The 20,386-nt window shown below is 45.1% G+C and overlaps 1 protein-coding gene across 10 annotated transcripts in view; it reads right to left on the bottom strand.

Moving 5' to 3' along the window:
- The window catches only part of BIN1 (bridging integrator 1), a 97,390-nt gene that overhangs the window by 42,703 nt on the left and 34,301 nt on the right, over positions 1-20,386 (bottom strand). For all 10 annotated transcript variants that reach the window (XM_074145592.1, XM_074145593.1, XM_074145598.1 and 7 more), the window contains exons 2-5: positions 10,121-10,201; positions 2,955-3,009; positions 2,395-2,489; positions 389-484 (exon numbers count right to left, since the gene is read on the bottom strand). In XM_074145592.1, the coding sequence (XP_074001693.1) occupies positions 389-484; positions 2,395-2,489; positions 2,955-3,009; positions 10,121-10,201 (327 nt within the window). The remainder of the gene's footprint in view (positions 1-388; positions 485-2,394; positions 2,490-2,954; positions 3,010-10,120; positions 10,202-20,386) is intronic.

Raw genomic sequence — 20,386 nt, forward strand, 5'->3', positions numbered from 1 at the left:
CTCACTACTTCCTCAATGCTTTCTTCCTCTGCCTTACAAGGAAGTTAAAAAACCAGAGGACTGAGGAGAGACTGAGAGCTTGTGAGATATTGCTGACACTGCCCTCCTGCATTGTGATATGAGAGGAAATTTCATGGATCCTCTTGTTTCACGCTTATGTTTTCTCTTCAGCATCCAGATTCTTCACTCTTGTTTTAAGCCCAAAAGGAAAACATAACATTTTTACATGACCCAGAGCTGCAAAGATCTTGGCTGCTCTAAAAGGAGAGCTTGCAGCAGCACAGCACACACACATCCTCCTAAAGAAGATGGGGGTGCAAGAAATTGATTCTTATGAGGTTTCATCTGCTGTGACTTTCTAGATAAAAAGGTTTAAAGAGACTCTTACTTTAATATCTGGAAATTGGCCAAGGTATGTATCCATGGTCAGAAGTGCCTGATCCACCAGCTTCTGATGGAAATCCGTCCAGAGAAGATCATTGTTCTGAAAAACAAAAGTAATGAGCTAACTACTAAGAACACAGAGCTCTGCATTTCTATTTTCTCCATGAGTGCTACAGTCAATTAATTCAGTCCCCCAGAGCTCTTAAGAAATAGTCATATCTTCGGAAAAAACTAAGAAGCAGAGAAGTTCATTGAAAACAGAGGTCATGCCAGAAATGTAGGAATTGAACCTGATGCTGCTAATTCAGGTGACCTCTCCAAGGACAGATCACCCTTCATGAACCTTCCTTTGAAGGACTGTCTTTTCCCCACCAGTGCTAGTTCAAGTCCATACAATGGAATGGAAGATTAACATCAGGCTGGCTTTACCTTCTCCCAGCAGCCACAAACATGGGACACCTGACACCCCTAGGCACTAGCTTCTGCTTTTCATTACAACACAGCTTTCTGGAGGATAATGAACAATAACAGAAAGCTATTCTACCAGTCTTTAGCCCTCACACCACCTGCCTCCAAAGCCTAATGGCGGTCACATCCAAGGCTTGCACCCAAACCTGTGCATGCTTTATCCTTGATCTTATCTTAGGCACAGTAACTTCCCATCAACACCTTGGATTAGGTGGAAATTGCCCCTCTCTCCCATTTTTCCTCTTGAACAAAGGATTTTGGCTAAAATATTCAAGAAAAATGCCCAATTTATGTGGTGGGTTTTGGGGTGTGTTTTTTTTTTTTTTTTTGGCAGAAATAGCACTTTTCTTTTGCCTCTCTCTTCCTGAAAGACAGAAATATAAGCAAAGGCATTAAAGGGGGAGGTGGAGGACTGGAAATATGCCTGCAGAGCCTCAGAGTAACTACAGTTATTTCTCAGGACTCATGTTCCCTTTGACCACTCTGGCTCAAGTTCTCCAATGCGATGGTCTCCCAGGAGGCACCGCAGTGGCTCAGGAAGAAACGAGGCCAACAAAGAACATGAAGCCAGACCAGCTGAATTACAACTCCATTATTTACTGCAATAGCACTTCCTAATGAAAAGTTTCTATGTTAATGCAAGAATTGACCTGGAAATGCTCAGATTTTGTTTGATTTATCTGCTTTGAAGTCAGTATTTCCTGGGCAAGATGCAGATGTTATTTCAGGTGAGATTTTCTGCAGTGGAAAGCAGGGGAAGAGAAGAATCCTTCTCCTGCTCTCCTCTCTATTCCTTCCCCACCGCTCCAACGCCACAGACAGCTGCAATAAGCCCAGTCCTGCAGCCTCATGGCAGATGGATCCATGGAGCTGAGTTGCCACAGCTGCCGCTCAGCAGAACAGCTGAGCAAGAGAGCAGAGGGCGCCTGCCTCCATCTGGACCCACCACACACACATGCCAAGGGGGATTCAAGCTGTGAAGTGACAGGCTGTGCCCTAAGCTCCACAGAAAATACCTGCGCAAGCTGGACAGGCATCACCTCACCAAGGCATGAGAACAGCAGCAGGTTGGGGTGACACATGGCTCAGCCGAACAAGGTGGCAACTAAAATATGGCAGCTGGTGGTACTGCTGTGAGTGGGAAGCTGTTGCAGCTACACAATGGCTGCTCTGACCGTGCTTTGGCCACAGATTTAGCTTCCCCTTTCTCTTGCACAGAGCATAAGCAACACATCCAGTTGATCCTATTGTCTCTCTTCTGGCATCCTATGTCCCTGTTTAGCTACTGTTGGGGGAACAAATTCTTTGTGTGCATAAGCATATGGCTCTGTGCAGCATTCGCACATCTGGGGACAGTGCCTACACAGACAAAAATACAGGCTGCATTCCTTCAGCTTTCCCTTCTTCCCAATGCTGAGTTTGTATCTCTAAGTCTTCTGCAAAGTCAAATGGCTGAAGAAATGTGCCACACAGATACAGCTTCCAAAGCTCATCTCCGCTGACAAACCAAGTCTGGTGACCCCGCATCCTGTACAGTCTTACCTCTGCTATTTTATTTGTATCATCTCTCCCAGGCCAATCTGGCTCATAAACTTCCTGCAAACACTCTGTCAGCTTCTTGGAGGCCTCGTGCATGGCTAGGAAAGAAGAGGGAACTGCTTCAGAAAGAGGGAAATAGCGTGTTCCTCACAGTTTAACCCTCATCCTGAGGAATGAGGATACAGGTGGTGTTGAATGGGTTATAACAAATGCTAAGCTCTTCGTTACAGGATGTCTCACCCTTGGTAACACAGAGATGGAAGGTAACCAGAGGGAGAAAGGAACCAAGGATGCAGTTGCATCAAACCCTTTGTGTTCATCCTCCCCCAGCAGAAGATATGAGAGTCTGTCTGCTAAGACAGCACCATCTGCTTGGTATTGAAGCACAACCCCATTCCATCCCAGCTGGTCCTGAAGGATTCTGAAAGATCCCCCACCCAGACAAGGCTGACCTTTCCTACAACTCACACCTACGGAAACACCAGGAAGAGGATGGCTGCGGAAACCTCATTGCATAGGTAAGTGCTAGAGAGGAAACCATTCTCTGCTTATGCAGACCTTACCTTTTACGGAAGCCAAGTAAGTTCGGAGGTCCTTCTGCAGCCTCGTGCCCTCGGACTGTGAATTTAAGAAGATGACCATCAGTTATTTTCCCACATAAAGAGAATGTAAGAAAGAGTCATCAAGCATTTCTAAATAAAGAAAAATGATCTTGCAGATGGGCTACACGCCAGCCCCATGACCACACAAAACAAATGTTAACAGGGAGACTACAGCCCTCTGACTTGGTAAGCCTTCAGATGGTGACCTGCAGGCATATTTGGCCAACAATACCACCAAGATACCAAGTAACTTGATGTGGGTAATGCTGTGATTTGCTCTTCCCAGCAGAGCCAGCTTTAGTATTTTGATTTTATACCAGCAACTAGAGAAGGTCCTAAGGGCAACAACGGTGAGGGTGACAGAGCACTGGAACAGGCTGCCCAGGGAGGTCGTGGAGTCCCCTTTTCTGGAGATTTTCAAGACCCGCCTGGATGCAGTCCTGAGTAATGTGCTCTAGGCAATCCTGCTTTGGCAGGGGAGTTGGACTACATGATCTCTAGAGGTCCCTTCCAACTCTGACAATTCCGTGATAACTAGTTTGTAAGACAAGGACCAGTGGGTCTATGCAACAAATGTAACTGGAGGGAATCCGTAGGATATAGAAGAGAGATACAACTGATTTATCTTGTACCAGTTTTTCCTGCCATACTGCAACCTAAAACCCCAGTGCAAAGTGAGTACAAGGGACCTCTGACCTGCCCAAACTTCCTGTTTAAACTGTCCTGTGCAGCAGGGCTTGCAGATACAGAATTAATCATCTTTTTCTTTAGCTTCACTGTGGAGGTGGCCTGCCAGCAGCAGATCTCAGTTACTGGGAAACAAAGGATTAAAACCAGAAGCTGGGCTGTTTTGCCAGTTTGAGTCTTCACATGACACAGGTGAACGCAGTACAAGAAACCAGATTAGAAAGGGTCATGGAGACTTTTACAGCGAAGTTGGCTCAGACACACTCACATACATGCACTCCCCATACAATTCTTCTCCTGCACTAGGATAAGAATAGTCAGGCCCAGCTCCGCCCTACCTTGGCATGTGTCATTGACAGTGGTGCAAAGCAGACAGGAAAATACTCCCGAATCCAAACAGTCACATTATACAAAAAGAAACAAAAGGAAGAGAAAAGCAAGGCTTGAGAAGTTGATCAACACCACAGAGCATGTCAAAGCAAGAGAAGGAGCAAACACTGAGGACGCCTGTGGTGACAACTTCTGGAGTATGCAAGAAGAACAGAAAAAAGTTTGAGACAAAGATCTCTGTTATAAAAGGGTTTCTCTTACCCTGTGGGATCTCACTGGATCCCCACTATCCCCCAACATAGCTGCAAACACAAGAATGCAGGAAAGCAACCAACTACACCTCACACCTTCCTCACAGCCTGCTGCCATTCCTCCCACTCTTTCCCAGTTTGTGTCCCACTGGGGGGCCCCCAGCATAATGAATTTTGACAGCTGAAGACAACTCCAGAGACGGGGAGCACACAGAACATCTCTGACAGCTGCCTCAGAGCTACAAGCTTCAAAGGCAGATGTCTCCAATCAGCCCTCCCCACCACTCAGGCACCTCCTGCCTCAACTGAGCTGACGCTGTGATCCTTTGTGCTCTCAGTGCATCTGCGTTCTCTAAGCAGAGGCTAAAGCTGCCCAGCTGTTGAAGTGGCAGCGCTAGCATAGCTTTGTGGAGAAATCCATCTGCTTCTAACACTATGGCCCAATTTGTTTTCCTTGCCTTGAAAGTTCTGGATGAGTTCACATTTGTTCTTTTCTCCTACCACCATCAACAAGGAAACGAGGGATGGCAAAGAGCTGGCCACTTTAATAAAAGAAAGTCAGACTCCTACTCTGAGAAGCATTTGGAATGGACCCAAAGAGAGTACAAGAGGAAAGGAATAATGACCACATCTGCTGCAAAAGTCCTAGGAATTCTTAAAACACAGAGTAAAAAAATGTACCTTTTTGCTGGCTTAAAGTGAATGTGGAAACCTGGGCAGGTGATACTTTCCTAGCAGTGCAATCAGAAACCGCCAGGGAAGATTACCAGAGTAATCAAAGAACACACACACAGAGGACCATCAGGGAGGCTGAGCTGACAAGCAGCAGTTCAATCAAGCCGTAATATGTGTTTGCTCGTGCCCAGCACAGGGAGGAAGAAAGGGTTAGATGAAAGCACTGCTGTCTGCCTAGAATTGGTCCATGCTGGAAATCACAGACTGGAACTGGCAACATGACATGTCAGAACACAAGAGGAAATGGCACAGAAGAAAGTCCCTCGGATGGACACATTACCATCCTGCAGTTATATCATTTTTAAGAATGACTAAATTTGAACATTCAACATTGAGGTTATCAGAAAGTAATCAGCAGGTAAGGTGCTCTGCAGAACTTGCCCACCACACGCTTGGGCACTGCAATGTCTAGAACTATAACTCTCAAAATTATAGCATTTAAAATCAGAAACCACCGGTAAAGTTGTGCCCATACTTGCTTGAGTCCTGCCACAGCAGCACATGACAGAAGCCAGACTCGTGAACACTTGAAGTGTCAATACACAGTCCCAAAGTTACAGGGACAAAATAATCCTCTTGGAGGTATACTGCCATCACAACTAACCATCAAATCAAGATTTTTAGATAGACCACCTGAGAAACTTTCAAGACAGGGCCTGAATACTGGAGCCTGCTGTTGCAGCAATGCACAACTGGTCTTCTGTGTTCTCCAGGCATCCTTCACACCACTGGTCTTGCCACAATGTGCAGTCAGCCAATATGCAACGCTGCATCCTGCAACTGGAGTGGTCTTTCTTAGTCACCTCTTGCTGATGTTTAAAGTCAGAGTTACAGCTGATCTCCACAACTATGGGGTTACCTAAGCATCTTAAAAGTATCCTGCCTGCCAGGGAAAGTGAATAGACTTTACAGCCTGCATGATCTGCAGGCAGAAAGATTTTCAAAGAGAGGCCCATGTTCAGAGTTTTGCTATGAATCCCTTTTCCCCAGCTCCCCTGGGCACCAGGGGTTCACATCCAAGTCCATCTTTGGCATTTCCATTGCTTTATTTCTTCACCACCAGCGTAGCAGCTCCCTCACTTGCTACAAGGGTTTCTTTTTGTATTGTTTTGAGTACAGCCACTATTTGTGCATAAACACCTCTCACAATGCAGTTAGACACTGTCAAACACTGTATAGAACAGAAGCTTTCAACACCCTAGAGTGCACATTTAAAAGATGCCTCCTAAACTCAAAGTAGTAAAAAAAGTAGGGAAGAGAGTTAAACTGGAATCTGAAAAATTAATCCACTTCCCAGTTATCGAAGAGTTTAAGAGTGTGCAGAGGGAAGTCATAGAGGTATGGTTGAATCTAAAGATGTTCAAAAAATCTAATAGCAGAGTAATTTTAAATTACATGGACATAAAGAAAGAAGAAATAGTGTAAATATATATATCGGAGTAACAAAACTTCACAGAATAAAAGTAAAACTAGGACAAAAATGGAAGATTGCTGCCGATTCTGAACTGATTAATTTCTCATGCCTACACCAACAAACTGACTTAAAACCTTCACACAGGGACAATACTACTTTGTCTTGATGTAGAAGTGCCCACGATAAGTTGTTCTACTCAAACACACAAGTGTTGTCTTGTTTGAGGAAACATTGCCATACTTACAATCACAGTGTAATTCAACACTGTGAGCCTATAACACAACCAGGTATAATACGCAGGACAGTATGTACAGGAATATGCATATCTAAAAATAGAAGTGCTATGCTCAGGAGGCTGGAAAAGCTCTCTCTTCAAAGACCTAATGAACCCCCTACTACTTATAGCTCTGTGAAATTAAAACATAAAAGTGGTCTGGTACCTTTCTGTGCTTTCTTGTTTTGTTTGGGGGTTGTTATTTGCAACATCTTTCACCAAGCCCTAGCTAAGTATGTGATTTTCCATAGAGCTGTTTCTCAGTAGCAGACAGGTTTCCTAAAACCCCTTTCTCCCCAATCTTCAAAAGAAATTCTTTCATCCTAATATTAGAAGGCAACTCCTTCTTAAGATAACCTCCCTGGTTTTGCAGTTCCAATGGGAGGGATTTTTATTATTAGGAGGGATGTTCTATACCTGAGAGGGGCAGGTAATGTGCTGTTTCAGATTACATTAATATAGGGCTGGAAGAGCAGGTTGTGGAATTATAAAGGCAGGCAGGGGAAGCACTGAAATAACAGCTCCAGATAAGCCCCCACTCAGCAAAACTTCAGAGCTGTTAAGACACAAAGCATGAACAACTGGTGAGAAGCTCCCACCCTGGGGTACCAGGCAAGCTGTTAAACTTGTTTTGCTCCATAGGGCTGAAATGGGAACTGCTGGGCATGAAAGGCTCTTGCCTGGAAAGAAAGTCTCTCTCTGAGCTACTGACTGCAATGGTCCACAGCTAAACCTATGCTGCATGAGCAAAGATTAAGTCCACGCTGTCTGTCCTGCAGGCTGAGGCTGTGCCCAACACTGTGGGGTACAGGCAGAGATGGATGCAGCCCGTGCCAGCAGCAGCTTGCCTCTCATGCGTTTGGTGTGAAACGCTGTAAACCCACCCAGAACTTCCACACGAGTGACAGCTCATGAAAGGTATCAAAACCTGGCCACTCTGCCAGGCAGAAACACAACGCGGTGCCAGGTATAAGGGCTGCCACCAGCCTCCCACTCTGTCTCTCCAGTGAGCATTTCAAATGCGGGGGAAGAGAAGCTAAAGCCCAGAACACCCCAGGCAGGGACTATGTACCACCTTTGCAGCAGGCCTCTTGCTCCCAGGTCTTGCAAGGACAATTTCCAGGACTGATCCTTGTACTGGTACCTGAACATAAGTGATACTGGGAAAGGGAAGGAGGGGGGAGCCTTTGAACGAACTTTTTGGGAGGTTAATTGCCAAAGATAATCTATCATGAGGGAGTAATAAGGAGGCCAGTTGTGCTGCTTGTCAAGCCTTCAAGAGACAGGCGAGCCCCATAGCCCTGCAGAAGCGTGGTTATGCCCAGCTCATTTGTCACACAGCAAATCCATCTGTCTGAGCTAAAAAGCTCCTACCATTTAGAGGCCTCTGAGTGGTGCTCTTATATGAACCTGAATGGACAGAGCTGGAAGCGCAATGCTTTTCTATATGTCCACTCAACCACCATTTGAGAGAACCACAAGATGCTTTGGTTGAAAATGAGTAAGTGATTTTTAGACCCGCTCTCCATTCACTGAGAGCCCGCACATGGGAACATGTGTCAAAGTGGCCCAACACAGTCGTTAGAGTCAGAGGAGCCAATAATCAACACAGCAAATGAGGCCACTGCCTGGTCACACCCCAGCCAGTTCCACAGGAGAGCTGCTCTGCCACAAGCCTGCAGCAAAAGAGCAGCTTTCCTCCAGACTTGCATTCCCTTTTGGAGCAGAATTTGAAAGGAAAGGCTTTAGAAATCTCACACGTAGCTATACTACACACACATATCATGCATATAAAAACAAATGTGTATATATGCAGATATAGCATATGATATCAGATATAGCATATAGAAGTTTTTTTCCTCCCAGTCTGCTTGGCATCATAACAGTTCCTCAGCCCTAGATATCCTAGCAGTCCAGCTAGCTCACATTTATGGTTTGCACTGTAAAACAGTCAGTGTTTGCATTTATTTTAGTAACTCCTTTGATAAACTATTTGGATAATTTAGTTCATGGCCTGCCCCTGAAAGACAGGGAAAGAAATTCAGCTCTAAGGGGTACGGGCTTCTCAGCACGCCACTGGAACCAGCCAGCCAGATCAAGAAGTTTAGATTTGAGTTTTTCAGTATTTCTCCTTTAAAAAAAGGCTAATTCCTGATTGCCAATACTTAAAAATGATACAGAAAAGTCACATCTGGTAGTTATGTTATTAGAAAGAAGCTAAACTGTATTCCTCTGTGTACAAGAGAACATTATTGGTGGACTAACTATAGAGATATTGCACGAACCTCTGGAGCTGCCAAGAGAATCAGCGTTAGTCTCCAGGAATCTGCAGTCAGCTCCGGTTAGACATAAGTCAAAGTCAGACTGAAAGATTTTCATTATATTCAGCTGTGGCAAATTCCTTCTCAGCTGGTTTTGTGACACAGAACCACATCTGCTGAGTCTTAACAGACATGATGCAGCTGCCGGTAACAGCTCCAGAAAAAGGTCCTAAAGACGTCAGGGCACAAAAGGGCTAAAAGATGGCTCAGATGCTTCAACACCACCTGAGCTTTGGTGTGGCACGCATTTCCTGCCATGAAACAGAAGCAACACTTCCCCTAACACCAAGCACCAGGGTGCGAATCCCCCGGGGTAACTGATGTTTTCCCCTTCTCTGGGTGGCTGAAAGCTCTAGATACAAACAAACAAGAACAAAACAAAAACAAAACAAAAAAAAATACAAAAAACCCAAACCCCAAACAAACAAACAAAAATGAAACGTAAAAAACCCCCCACACCCAGTTCAAGATATAAACATACTGCTGTTTAAGTAGGAGGGTGGGGAAAAATTGCTACACTGTTAAAATATTTTTGTGCACTAAAAGACAGGGATGAAGCAGACATGCAAAAGAATAATGACTCAGGCCTGAACGTAGTGATTGTGCAAGGCTGGGGAGGAAGTTAGATTTAGATCTTAGCCATGGAAGGATGTTCCCTTTTCATCTTTTGCTTTCTATGTCTCTTTTTCGCTCTGCTGCACTTAGAAAACTGAAACTGCCTTGTTTCATTTCGTTTTTGATTTCTAATCTGTCTCCCATCCTATCCATCTTTCAGAGACACAATGTTGCTGTTATACCTCTGCTTCCAGCCCAACAGGAAAAATTACATTACAAAGCAACGGCTAACTGAAGGAAGTGTTCTTGTTGAGCTACCTTTTCCTAAACTTGAGTCTAGAATAAGTATTATTTTTCAGCATACATTCTCACTGACTCCATGACGGGGACACTAGACGACCCAGTGTAATTTCTCATAAGTGAACAGCTACAAGTTGCGGGTGACTTCAATAAGCCTATGGTAACGTTTAATTTAATGGGCTTTAATTGCACATTGCAGCAGATGATTGGAAGGTAATACTGAAAACCAGGATGTAACTACATATCGCCAATCATCTTACCAGCTGTTTGTTGAAGTTCTGCACACACTGTTCAAACTGTTCATCTTTTGTTTCATCTGCCTTCCCAAGCTTCTGAAGGACCTGCAGAAAGAGAAGAGAAAGATAGGAGACTTCAAATACAGATACAGCAAAGCAGAGATACAGTTTCAAGTTCTTGCTCATGATGCTGAAAGAAGGAATGTTAAATAGTCTCTCTTATTCTTGCTCTCAGAATTTCTGGAATATTTCTCCACACTGTCATAGAAAAAAGACTTACAGACGAATCAGGATGAACTCAGACCTCTTTTACTCTGCTGTACCGAAGAGGATGACTGAGGTTCGTCCTTCACTGATCTAATGCTTTTTGCAGACAAGGCAATAGCAACCCAGTTGTTTATCTCCCAGACTAGCAAGAAACAAACCACATCCATAATATGCCTTGTGTTGTGTGGCTACACTTATCCTGATTTAAAGCTAGTCTCTGGTCCAGACAGGGTGGGGTTTTTTGTTCCCCGAACAGCTGGACTGTCCTTAAACACAGGGAGCCATGCAGAGACCTCCTTAGAGAGAGAAGGTGGCTGGAGCAATGAAAGTCTCACCTTCTTTCTACCTTTTCTCACTATGCATATGCTTGGCAGGAGCTGGCGACTGAGAGCAACTGGGGACCTTGCACCATGAATCTACATGACACTCAATCCAAGTGTCACGTCTGAGAGTGTCAGCAGCCAGTCCTGTTCTTCTCACCACCTCCCTGCACAGCACAGTGCTCCACAGCCTGTAAAATTCCTTATCAGACTACTTCCCTTATCACCCTTCTCTCTCAATGATCTCTCCATGCAGCTAAGTGGATCATTCCCAGGCTTTGAAACAAATGCATTTCATTTTCTGAGGAGGAACAAGTCCATCACAAGAAGGCTGGGCAAACTGCAGCTATGGTGGAGGGCAGGTGTTATTTATCATACCCCAAGCAACTGCAGCAGCAGGGAGACAAGGATGTAAACTATAGCTGGTTAAGCTGAATTACAGCATCATTGTTAACTGAAAATAAAACCTGACCATGCCCAAAAAAACAAAAAAGAAAGAAAGAAAATAAAAGCCTTGTCTCACAGGACTAGTAAAAACGGAGAAAAGCTTACCCAGCCCTCAGTCACAGGAGGAGGTTCTGGAGAGCTGTAGGCTGGCTAGAAAGGGTGCTGAGGGAACACCTCAAAATTTAAGGGAGCCCTGGCTGGCAAGAGCATGACTGCCCAAGAGGCAGAAAGCACTGGAAAGCTGAAGTCTCTCTTGCTCTGCTGAGCACAGCAGTCCTTTATGTTCAGCCATCAGGTTCAGCCCCTCTTGAGAAGAGGGCGAAGATGTAAAAGCAGGTGCATGTTACTGCTATCAGGTCTACAGGAAGGCCACTAGTGTGTGTCTCCAGACCAGCTGCTCTGAGGAGCTGCCAGTCAGCCATAACAACCACCCAAACTAGCTTCCTCCAGCTCCTTTTGCTGCCTGCAGATCTTCTCAGAGAATGTAAAGAGGACTTTCACCCTGCAGGGCAGGGATTGGACTTTCATCCCCAAAATGGCATTGAGAAGGTCCACGCAACAGAATGTAGAATAGAATAGAATATTTTCAGTTGGAAGTGACCTACTATGATCATTTAGTCAAATTGCCAATGTGCCTACTGGCCCACTCTCATCTTTTCTACACAGCCAAGGTGGAGGACATTTGTGTTATGCATATTTGGCTAATCTCAGTTCCCCTCTCCCCCATATAAACATGCATGTTCTCGGCTCACCCCTGACCACAATAACTGACTCTAGTACTACACACGATAAATCTGTAGTCATTCAGCACCCAGCTCGTAAGTCCCTTTATTTAGGCTGGGATATAATGTCTAGGAGGGAATCACTGTTTTTCGTTCTCCCTCTGTTCAACAGCCTCTTCACCTCCATGAATCACTGAGGTATTCAAGTGTCAGCAAAAGTGGGGGAAAGGACACGCACAGATGAAGACTGCCCTCTTTGTGACCAAGGGCTGAACTGAAAACCTCTGGAATTAGAAGCAGAACTTTCTACAGCTCAAGCAACAGCAGAGAACACTGCAGCTCCAAGCGCCTAACATGCTTGATAAACCTGTCTATGCAGCAGGATGTAGACAGCGCAAATGTTCCCTTCTTCCTCTCAAACTCTTGGCACAGAACAGCATGTTGGAGAGCAGAAGCAGCAACATTGGTTGGACAGGCAGAGTCCTGTACACCAGCCACTGATGCTTCTCCATCTGTTCCAGTAAAGGGGAACGCATGCCACAGCAATGCTGCTTCAGAGGCTACGTATTTCTCTGCCATGCCAGCTGGAGAGAAGGATTCAGTATGGCCTCATCTTTCTCATCAGGTAGTATGGTGAACCTCTTCCAGAACAGGTGCTGCACAAAGGCCCTGTGTTCAGCTGTACTCCCCCAGGCGACCAGATCTATGGACCATGAATTTCCCACCTGCTGGGTGATTTCCTAGATCTCCAAAGAGCCATCACACCAGTAGCACCCATCACTAGTAATGATAAAGTACACAAGCTGCAAATTCCAAAGCAGAATGAAGTTCGCATTGTGCAAATCAATGTAATTGTTGGGGATATAAAGGAGCTTTTTATGGGGCAATGCATACGTCTGGCTAGTCAGGAGATGCAATGCTTTCAGGCCTGGAGGGGAGTGAAGGAGACAGTTTAACTGGGAGGAATCTGGAATATGTTGGCAGGGGTCAAAGGTTTAGAGCAGCCTCAGTGCTTCCTGGTGTAAAACACTGAGCAGCAGCCACAGACTATTCATTGCAGTGGCCACACGCCTGCTTCCCACATGTCCAAGAAGCTAATCTGCAGTTCCACTGCTCCTTGGGGCACAAGCACACTGAGTCTGGAGATCCAGCCAGCTGGGAAGATCTTTTTCCACTGTGCTAAGGTGCTCTGCACAAGTCCTGCAAAATGCTGGGCACTACAAAGACTCTTAACTCACATCCTATCTATAAGGAAAAAACTGCCCAGCTGAGCAGCTCTGAATGAAGGGGGAGGAAGTCAGAAGAAACCCTGCATTTTTCCACAGTGCAACGTGAGGTAGGTGCAACAGAGGACCCGGGGATGCCAGCAGAGGAACAAGGCAAGGAAAAACAGAACCAGTTACAAGAGAGAGGCTGTGAGAAGTGAGCCCCTGGACACACCAAAGAAACCCGCTCTTGCTTCCTACACTATCCCCCCCATCTGGTAGATGAAGATTTGTACCGCGTGCCTTCTGGCACTATAGGCGTCCCTGCCATACAGCCCCCTCTGATCCCTTTGTTACTTGCTATGATGGGCTGCAGCAGGGCAGGAGTTACCTCCTCATACCGCTCTCTCTCTGAAACAGATCTGCCCCATAGCAACAGCCCAGAGGTCAAACCCTAAGTGGTTTGAGCAGCATAAAACCATGGCTCCACAAGGCTGGCCCTCAAGCCTGCTCCCAGCTCTCCCATCAAGCTGTAGTAACAAATCCCTCTGGACCCCCTAAACCAGCCAGAGATGGAGCAGATGGCCCTGGGTGTGCTGCTGACTGCAGGCATGTCTGTGCTCTCTGCTAATAACCCGTGAGCTCACAGGACAACTCCCCTCCCCAGGCTGGTACATGCTGTCATAGGTCAGGCTATTCGGGGTGAGCCACGGCTGCTCCCTCCCTTCCCCTGCAACAGACTTTAATCCTCCAGCTCGCTGCAAAGCCAGATAAAGTTCGGATGGAAACTTCAGGCTCTTTGATAGCTATTAATGGAGCAGATTTACCAGGGTAGGAGTCAGGACCCCACTGCAGCTCCCAAATCTCAGGGTGGATCAGAGATGGTGTGATCTGTCAGCTGCTGTCTGGAGCAAACCACACCAGGCAGAGGGCACAGATCTGGCATTTAAAAGATTAAGAAGCGACCGTGGCTAGGCTCCTTGATCTGCCCTTGACCTGAGAAGTCCTGGCCCTGCATAAAGACAGGGACCTTTTCAAGACAGCACAAGCTACGGTGTAGGAGGGAATACTTTGTATGAATCCCACAAAACACCTCATGGGATGGATGAATGGATTTCAGAGGGAGCTCCAGCGTTGCTGTGATTTCCCATTGTGGCTCACTACGGATTCACTATGACAGCATGGGGATGTCATCCCAGCCAATATTTTTGGCCTCAGGCACCAGACACCATTTTCCAGTGTTGCTCAGAAACCAGGTCTCTTCCAACAATCAGCTGAATCAGCAGATGCTCTGCTATTTCTCATAAACTAGGACCACAGGCACCTGACCAGCTACTTGCAGGACCTCTGAACAGAGCCAGGTTCCACCCAGGGAGCCTCATTTTCGCTGTATTTGAATGAAAGCAACAAGAAACAAGGAGATTCAGAGTTTGACTGAAGTTTTAAAAGCACTTTAAAGTGCTTTTAAAGGAGGTAAAATGCTATTAACAAATAAGTGAACGATCACATTCCTCTCACATCATGGATGTATTTGTAATCTGGTGTTGCAGACAGAACTATTTGCAGGAAACTTTGGATTGATACTTTGAGAAGTGAGGTAACCAGAAGTGACAGAGAAATCTGGAAATCCTCTATATCAGACATCTGGCATTCTGCTAGCACTGGTCAGAGAAGTAAAGGCATTAAATAGCATTTAAAAACAGCAACTTTTCCCAGCAAAATGGAAAGTTTGCTTAGGGAAATCAGAGCTGCAAGTTATTCTCAAATGCTACGTTTCACAGGATGACTGTGCGTTACCTGAATACCACAGTTTTGTAGCACTCAAAGGAAGCATCTTATCTGGCTGCAGTTTACCCTCTTTTTTCCAGATGTACCCGAGGAAGCATTCCTGAAGGGCAAACCCTGACACTGCTTAGCACAAGGTCTCCCATGCTCTGTGCTTTGAGCACTGGGCATGAAGGAAATGGAGATCTGGAGATCAGCCCCGTGACCACCAAACACTCTGACAAACACAAATCACTGCTAAAGATGAATACTTGCCAGCAGTGCAGCAGCAGCTAGCACCAAGAAGCAGTATCAGACCAACTGAAATGCAACTAAATTGTTCTAAAAACAACTGCAACAGATTCAGGTATATGCTTTCTAAGAGAGAAATATATGCCGGCTGCTTAATACATCCACAATTCTCACTCAGCACCATCCCTCACTCTCTTCTGAAATACCAATGCCACAACAAAAGCCCTGAAAACCCAAATATTCTCAACAAACCCCACATAGGCCTATTCTGTGAATTAGAAACCTAATAAAACTCTACTTTTCATGGCATATGGATCACCCAGGCCAAAGACCAGTTTAGAGAAAGCAGGTGATGAGTAGAAAGGCAAAAAAAAGGCCTGTCGATCCCTAACAGAGCTAAATCTGCATTTGAAACATCTGAATTTGGTGTGGTCCTGCCCTGATGAAGGAGGAGTCATTAAGCCCACAGCCAGAGAACTAGAGCCCGGCAGATCTACATCTTACTCCCCACTGTATCAGAGAAGGGGCTGTGGTTACATCTTACTGATAAGAGCCCGATGCTCCTAAATCCTCCATCTCCTGACCTCTCTTCCCCTCATAAGCGAGGTCTCTGACTTTTGCTGTATTTGCCAGCTCCAGTGCATTATCTCCAACTACCAACTGGGCACAGAGCCAGTAAATACTGTGACTAATTTTGAATTGCAACAAATTGGCATGTGCCAATGGATCAACTAGCAACAGAACAAACAAATCTTTGATCTCAGGCCGCTGCCTATTCTTCCATGGAAGTCATTATACTTGGAAGAGGGGGAGAAGAAAATAGGGTCCAAGTCAGATGGAAAGCACAAAGCCACATAACTTAATAAGGTACAAAGGAAGTTTCATAAGCTTTTTTAAGCCTGGTTTCTTCTATGCCCAAATGAAATGTGACTTGCTCAACGAAGTAGATTTGTGCTCATGGAATAATTTAGTTTTTCCACTCAGACTCGGGGAGAAAAGCAAGAGCGCCAGCGGGAGTCCTGCTCCCTCTCCGACTCTCCCCGGGAGCAGGGCACGTCCTCCTGCCCTCCACGCCTGCCTCTAGGCTGGTTTTGGGGACAGCCTGGCTTTCCTCATGCAAGCCTGGCACAATTAAGTCTTTCTTTGAAACAATGGGACAAAGGAGAACGGGGGTGGAGAGGAAGAAACTCCAAACATATTAACGCTCCATTTTAAATTGAGAAAATCATTCTTGTGGCTAAGCAATCAGCAAGACCCTTAGATCACTGGAAGATGGGAAAGGGCAATGTTGCACTTGGCGCAGACAGAGAGGTTCTTGTTTGCTTCTTACTTGCTAACAAGGTTCAATAGATCCTACAAAGACAGGACATTGCCTCAATCACTGGGCAAGAGTCAGGAAATCAGGGTTCAATATGGTATTTTGTTAGAGACTTCCTGAATGACCTGAAAAATGCATGTCCAGTGTCACATCCATCCAGTTGTAAAGAAGAGTGTTTGTTCGGTATGTCACAGAGTCACCAAATTTATCCCTGGCATCCCCAGCTGGCAAAAGGGAAAAAAACGAAACAAGTGAAAATATAATTCTCTGGTCACACTACAGTGTGGAAGTCTCAGAACATCCCCCAAAAATATGCTAACGGTAAAGAATGCAAATCATTAGATTGCATGGAGATCTTTTGTTAATGAAAGACTTTAAAAAAAGTTAGACAAGCATCTCAAGTGTGATTTAAGCTGGATCCCACTCCACATACGGGATAGACCTTGTAAGGCCCTTCCAAAGCTAGTCTTCCCAAATCCTGAAGATGAAAGCAACAGAAGGTCAATCACTGCCTCTGAACAAATATCCTCTGCAAAAAGACCTCACTCCTTCCTCCATATCACAGTTGGAAGTGTAACATACATCCAAGCACGACTAGATAATAATGGCATGTACAGGCTGTCGCCAAAGACATATCACTTCCACATTCCCTAAATGGCACTATATTACAAAATTTCTGTAGGAGCAATAGTCACACTATATCACCTTGAAGGTTCAAATCTAATATCTGCCTCTGACAGCTACTAAGGAGCAGCCTCACTGTGACCTGCACCTTTAGGACACAACTCTCAATTTCAGTGTGACTCAGTGTGGTCATACTGGGTTGCCTTACAAGGTTCATCTTTCTCCCTCACTCTTGTAGTCAATAGGGAAAAAAACCATGAGCTCCACTTTCTGATTCTGAGTTATTTCCTGGAGAAACCTGCTTCCCTGTAATGGACTCAGAGGGACTTTACAGCAGTAAGTTTCACCAGGCTGAAGTTTGCATCTTAACAATATATCCCTGTTTCTGATTATGCCAGGTGTAAGACAAGATGTAGAAATAAGCACAGCAGGTGTAGGACTTTTTTCAAGTCTGGTGGTTTGGAACAATGGTCAGCTTATCCTTAAGGCTGTCATAAGTAGTGAGTAATAGCCCCAAGAAGGGGGTACACAACGGACCTGTCCCACTTTTGAAGCTGTGTGTTGCACCACGCTCGTCTAGGAATGACTGCTTTATTTGAGCATTTTCCTTTAAATAACACTGCTGAAGACTCCTCTTTTTCATGACGCACAAAAAGAAGATTGTTTGGCTGCAGCAGATTCTTCTATAGCAGTTGCCATCCCCGTTCCAAACTCAGAAGCCTTCCTTGAAGCAACTGCAGGGGACAAGCCTCTAGCAATAGCCCTATGGGAACAAGCTGTTCCTAACTGCACCATGTTCTTCACCCAAGACCTCAAGCAAATCAAAGCATCTGTGCTGTTTCTCCCCATGGGGCGAGGTAGCTAGCATCCACCATAAATGGATGCAAAGACTCAGCTAGCTGCCACACTGAAACATCACAAAAACATGTAGAAACATGTTAATCAATACTTCTACAGGGAGGTTATCACTTTCGTATTTGCATTCTGTAAAGGTACTTATATTACTTCCCGATATTCACTATGAAGACTCATTGGAGCCATCTTGTGAAAACTTTCACTCTTAAGATGCTTCCTCCTGTGCTTGGCTCCCTTTGGGGACACTTATCTCAAGTTACAGGCTATCAAACAAGGGATTCACATCACTCATATGCTAATTATCAAACAGTACATCATTATGCATAGTACAACATTGACTGTCCTAAGACTATAGGTAAACACAACGAAGAATTGGGCTTAACCCTGAGACTTTTTCAGCCCAGGACAGCCAGCAAGGGGAGGGAGAAGGCTCTGGGTACTTTAGCTCTGCATATTGGTCAGTCTCCTGTGCTCACACCACTGCCTAAAGATAAGGAAGGGCGCTGTGGCACAACACAGAGGTAGCAAAATTGTGAAGTATGCCCCAGGTCCAGAAACTCACATTCCTCCCACACTGCTTCTACGAGTCTAGCAGATCTCGGCCTGTTCCTGCACCTGGAGCTAAAGAAGATGGCTCCCATGCTGTGCTAGGAGAATTGCTGTCTTGCTTTGCAAATCAAAATTGCTATGCCCATGGGTAGAGTCCCGTGCCCAAGATAAAGAGCCCTCCTGGACGTGGGGCCAGAACCCCAGTTAGTCTTCTGCACTAGGAAAAAGGCCAGGGTGATTTTCATCACCCAGGTTACCTCTTCTTCTGTTTCTACTGCTCTCAGCATCTGCAATAGTAACTACTGACCCCACTCCCTGTCTCAGCAAGACCAACGTCTCTGAGGATCAGCACAAAAAGCCTCTTTCCTTCTGGAGTAGAACCTTCAGCAGACTCTCCCATGGTCCATTCCCACCCTACCGACAGTACTCAGTTCTGAGGGAGGTACTAAGCACTTCGCTTTCAATTTCCACCTTGTGATCAAATCACTTTTCTAAATTGGGCTTTGACATTTCCCTGCCTTAATGCCAATCACTCTGGGAAGCCTTCAATACCAGGATCTGCTAACATTGTCTCTAACCATAGTGTATTGTCAACAAGTAAACTAAAGGAAGAAAGTAGGAAGGCGAAGCACAATGGGACAGGCTAAAAGCTCCATACCTGGCTGACACAAACTTCTTTGCAAAACCCCTCCCTCCTAGAAGAAGACGACTGTTGAAGACCACCACCTCCTGAGCAGAGCACTTTCCTCCAAAAGTTGAAATTTCCTTATTCAGAGAGATCAACTATGAGGACTCCAGAGGATGGAGAGAGTAATTTTGCCAACCTCATTATGCTTCCTGCTCCTTCAAGTCAGGAGAGTAATTCCAGAAACCCCATTCTTGGATGTTTATCCAGGTTGGAGGTTACTCCTCCACCACCAAAACCTATGACATTTTGCCTGTGTAGCCTTTCCACGTTGCCTACTACAGGACAAGTGAAATGCTTTTTTGCAAGCTCAAGTCACATTGTTCAGACAATAAAGTGTAACTGCTCCAAACATCAAAGATGGGAGCTGCGGTTCTGTGTGTAGACACTCTCCTTTCCTATCTTAAGGCAGAAACCCGTGTGCTACAAGAGTTGGTTACTGCTTGGGTGCCCACGTTGCTCAAGTTTTCTAAACACACATATATTCACCTATACAGCATTCACATATATAATTCTTTTATATTTCTGTGTAACTCACCAAGACTTTGGGGGCCTAACCAATCTGAAGCACTGTAGATGATGCTAACAGAAGATGCTGGAGAAGGAACAGTCTAGAGACCTGTAGTAATTCTCACACTCACACACACTGTCATATGAATGTAGACTGTCCACAGACGATATCAGCTGCATTGAAGGCGGCTTGTCAGCATCTATTAACACTCTGATGAACCGATGAAAGGTTACACAAACTGTTCTGGAAGGCAAAGCCATAATATTCCAGCACATTATATACACAGAATAATTCCAACTTCATGACCAAAGCGTTTCTACTTATTTTATTCAGACAGTTTACAGATTTTGGAAAGACAAATCCTCCAAAAAGAAGGCAAGATCTGGCAAATCCTCATGATCTAGAAATAAGCAGTCATATATTAAAAACAGTAAGTTAAAAACCCACTGAGAACCCTAAAATCTGCAGTCTCTAAATTTCTTAACTTTTTTTTTTTTCCTTTCTTTGCATGTAACTCTGGGCTGCTACTCATGGAAAGCCCACAGGTGCCTACAGCTCTGAGCACTGGGAGTCAACTGTCCAAGGCTTGTGCACTTAAAAATTGCAAACAAGACATGGCTGCAATTCATATTTTAGCTAGTACCCACTAGAGAAATGAGTTTTTGTCAGGAATTAGGGTGGTTCCAAAATAGCTGTCTGCTGACTGATTTCAATGATCCTCTTCTCTGCTAGGCATAGGGTTGAGTACTCCTTTGCTTCTTTAATCTACCA

This window comes from Numenius arquata, chromosome 3 (assembly GCF_964106895.1).
Source record: "Numenius arquata chromosome 3, bNumArq3.hap1.1, whole genome shotgun sequence".
NCBI lineage: Eukaryota > Metazoa > Chordata > Aves > Charadriiformes > Scolopacidae > Numenius > Numenius arquata.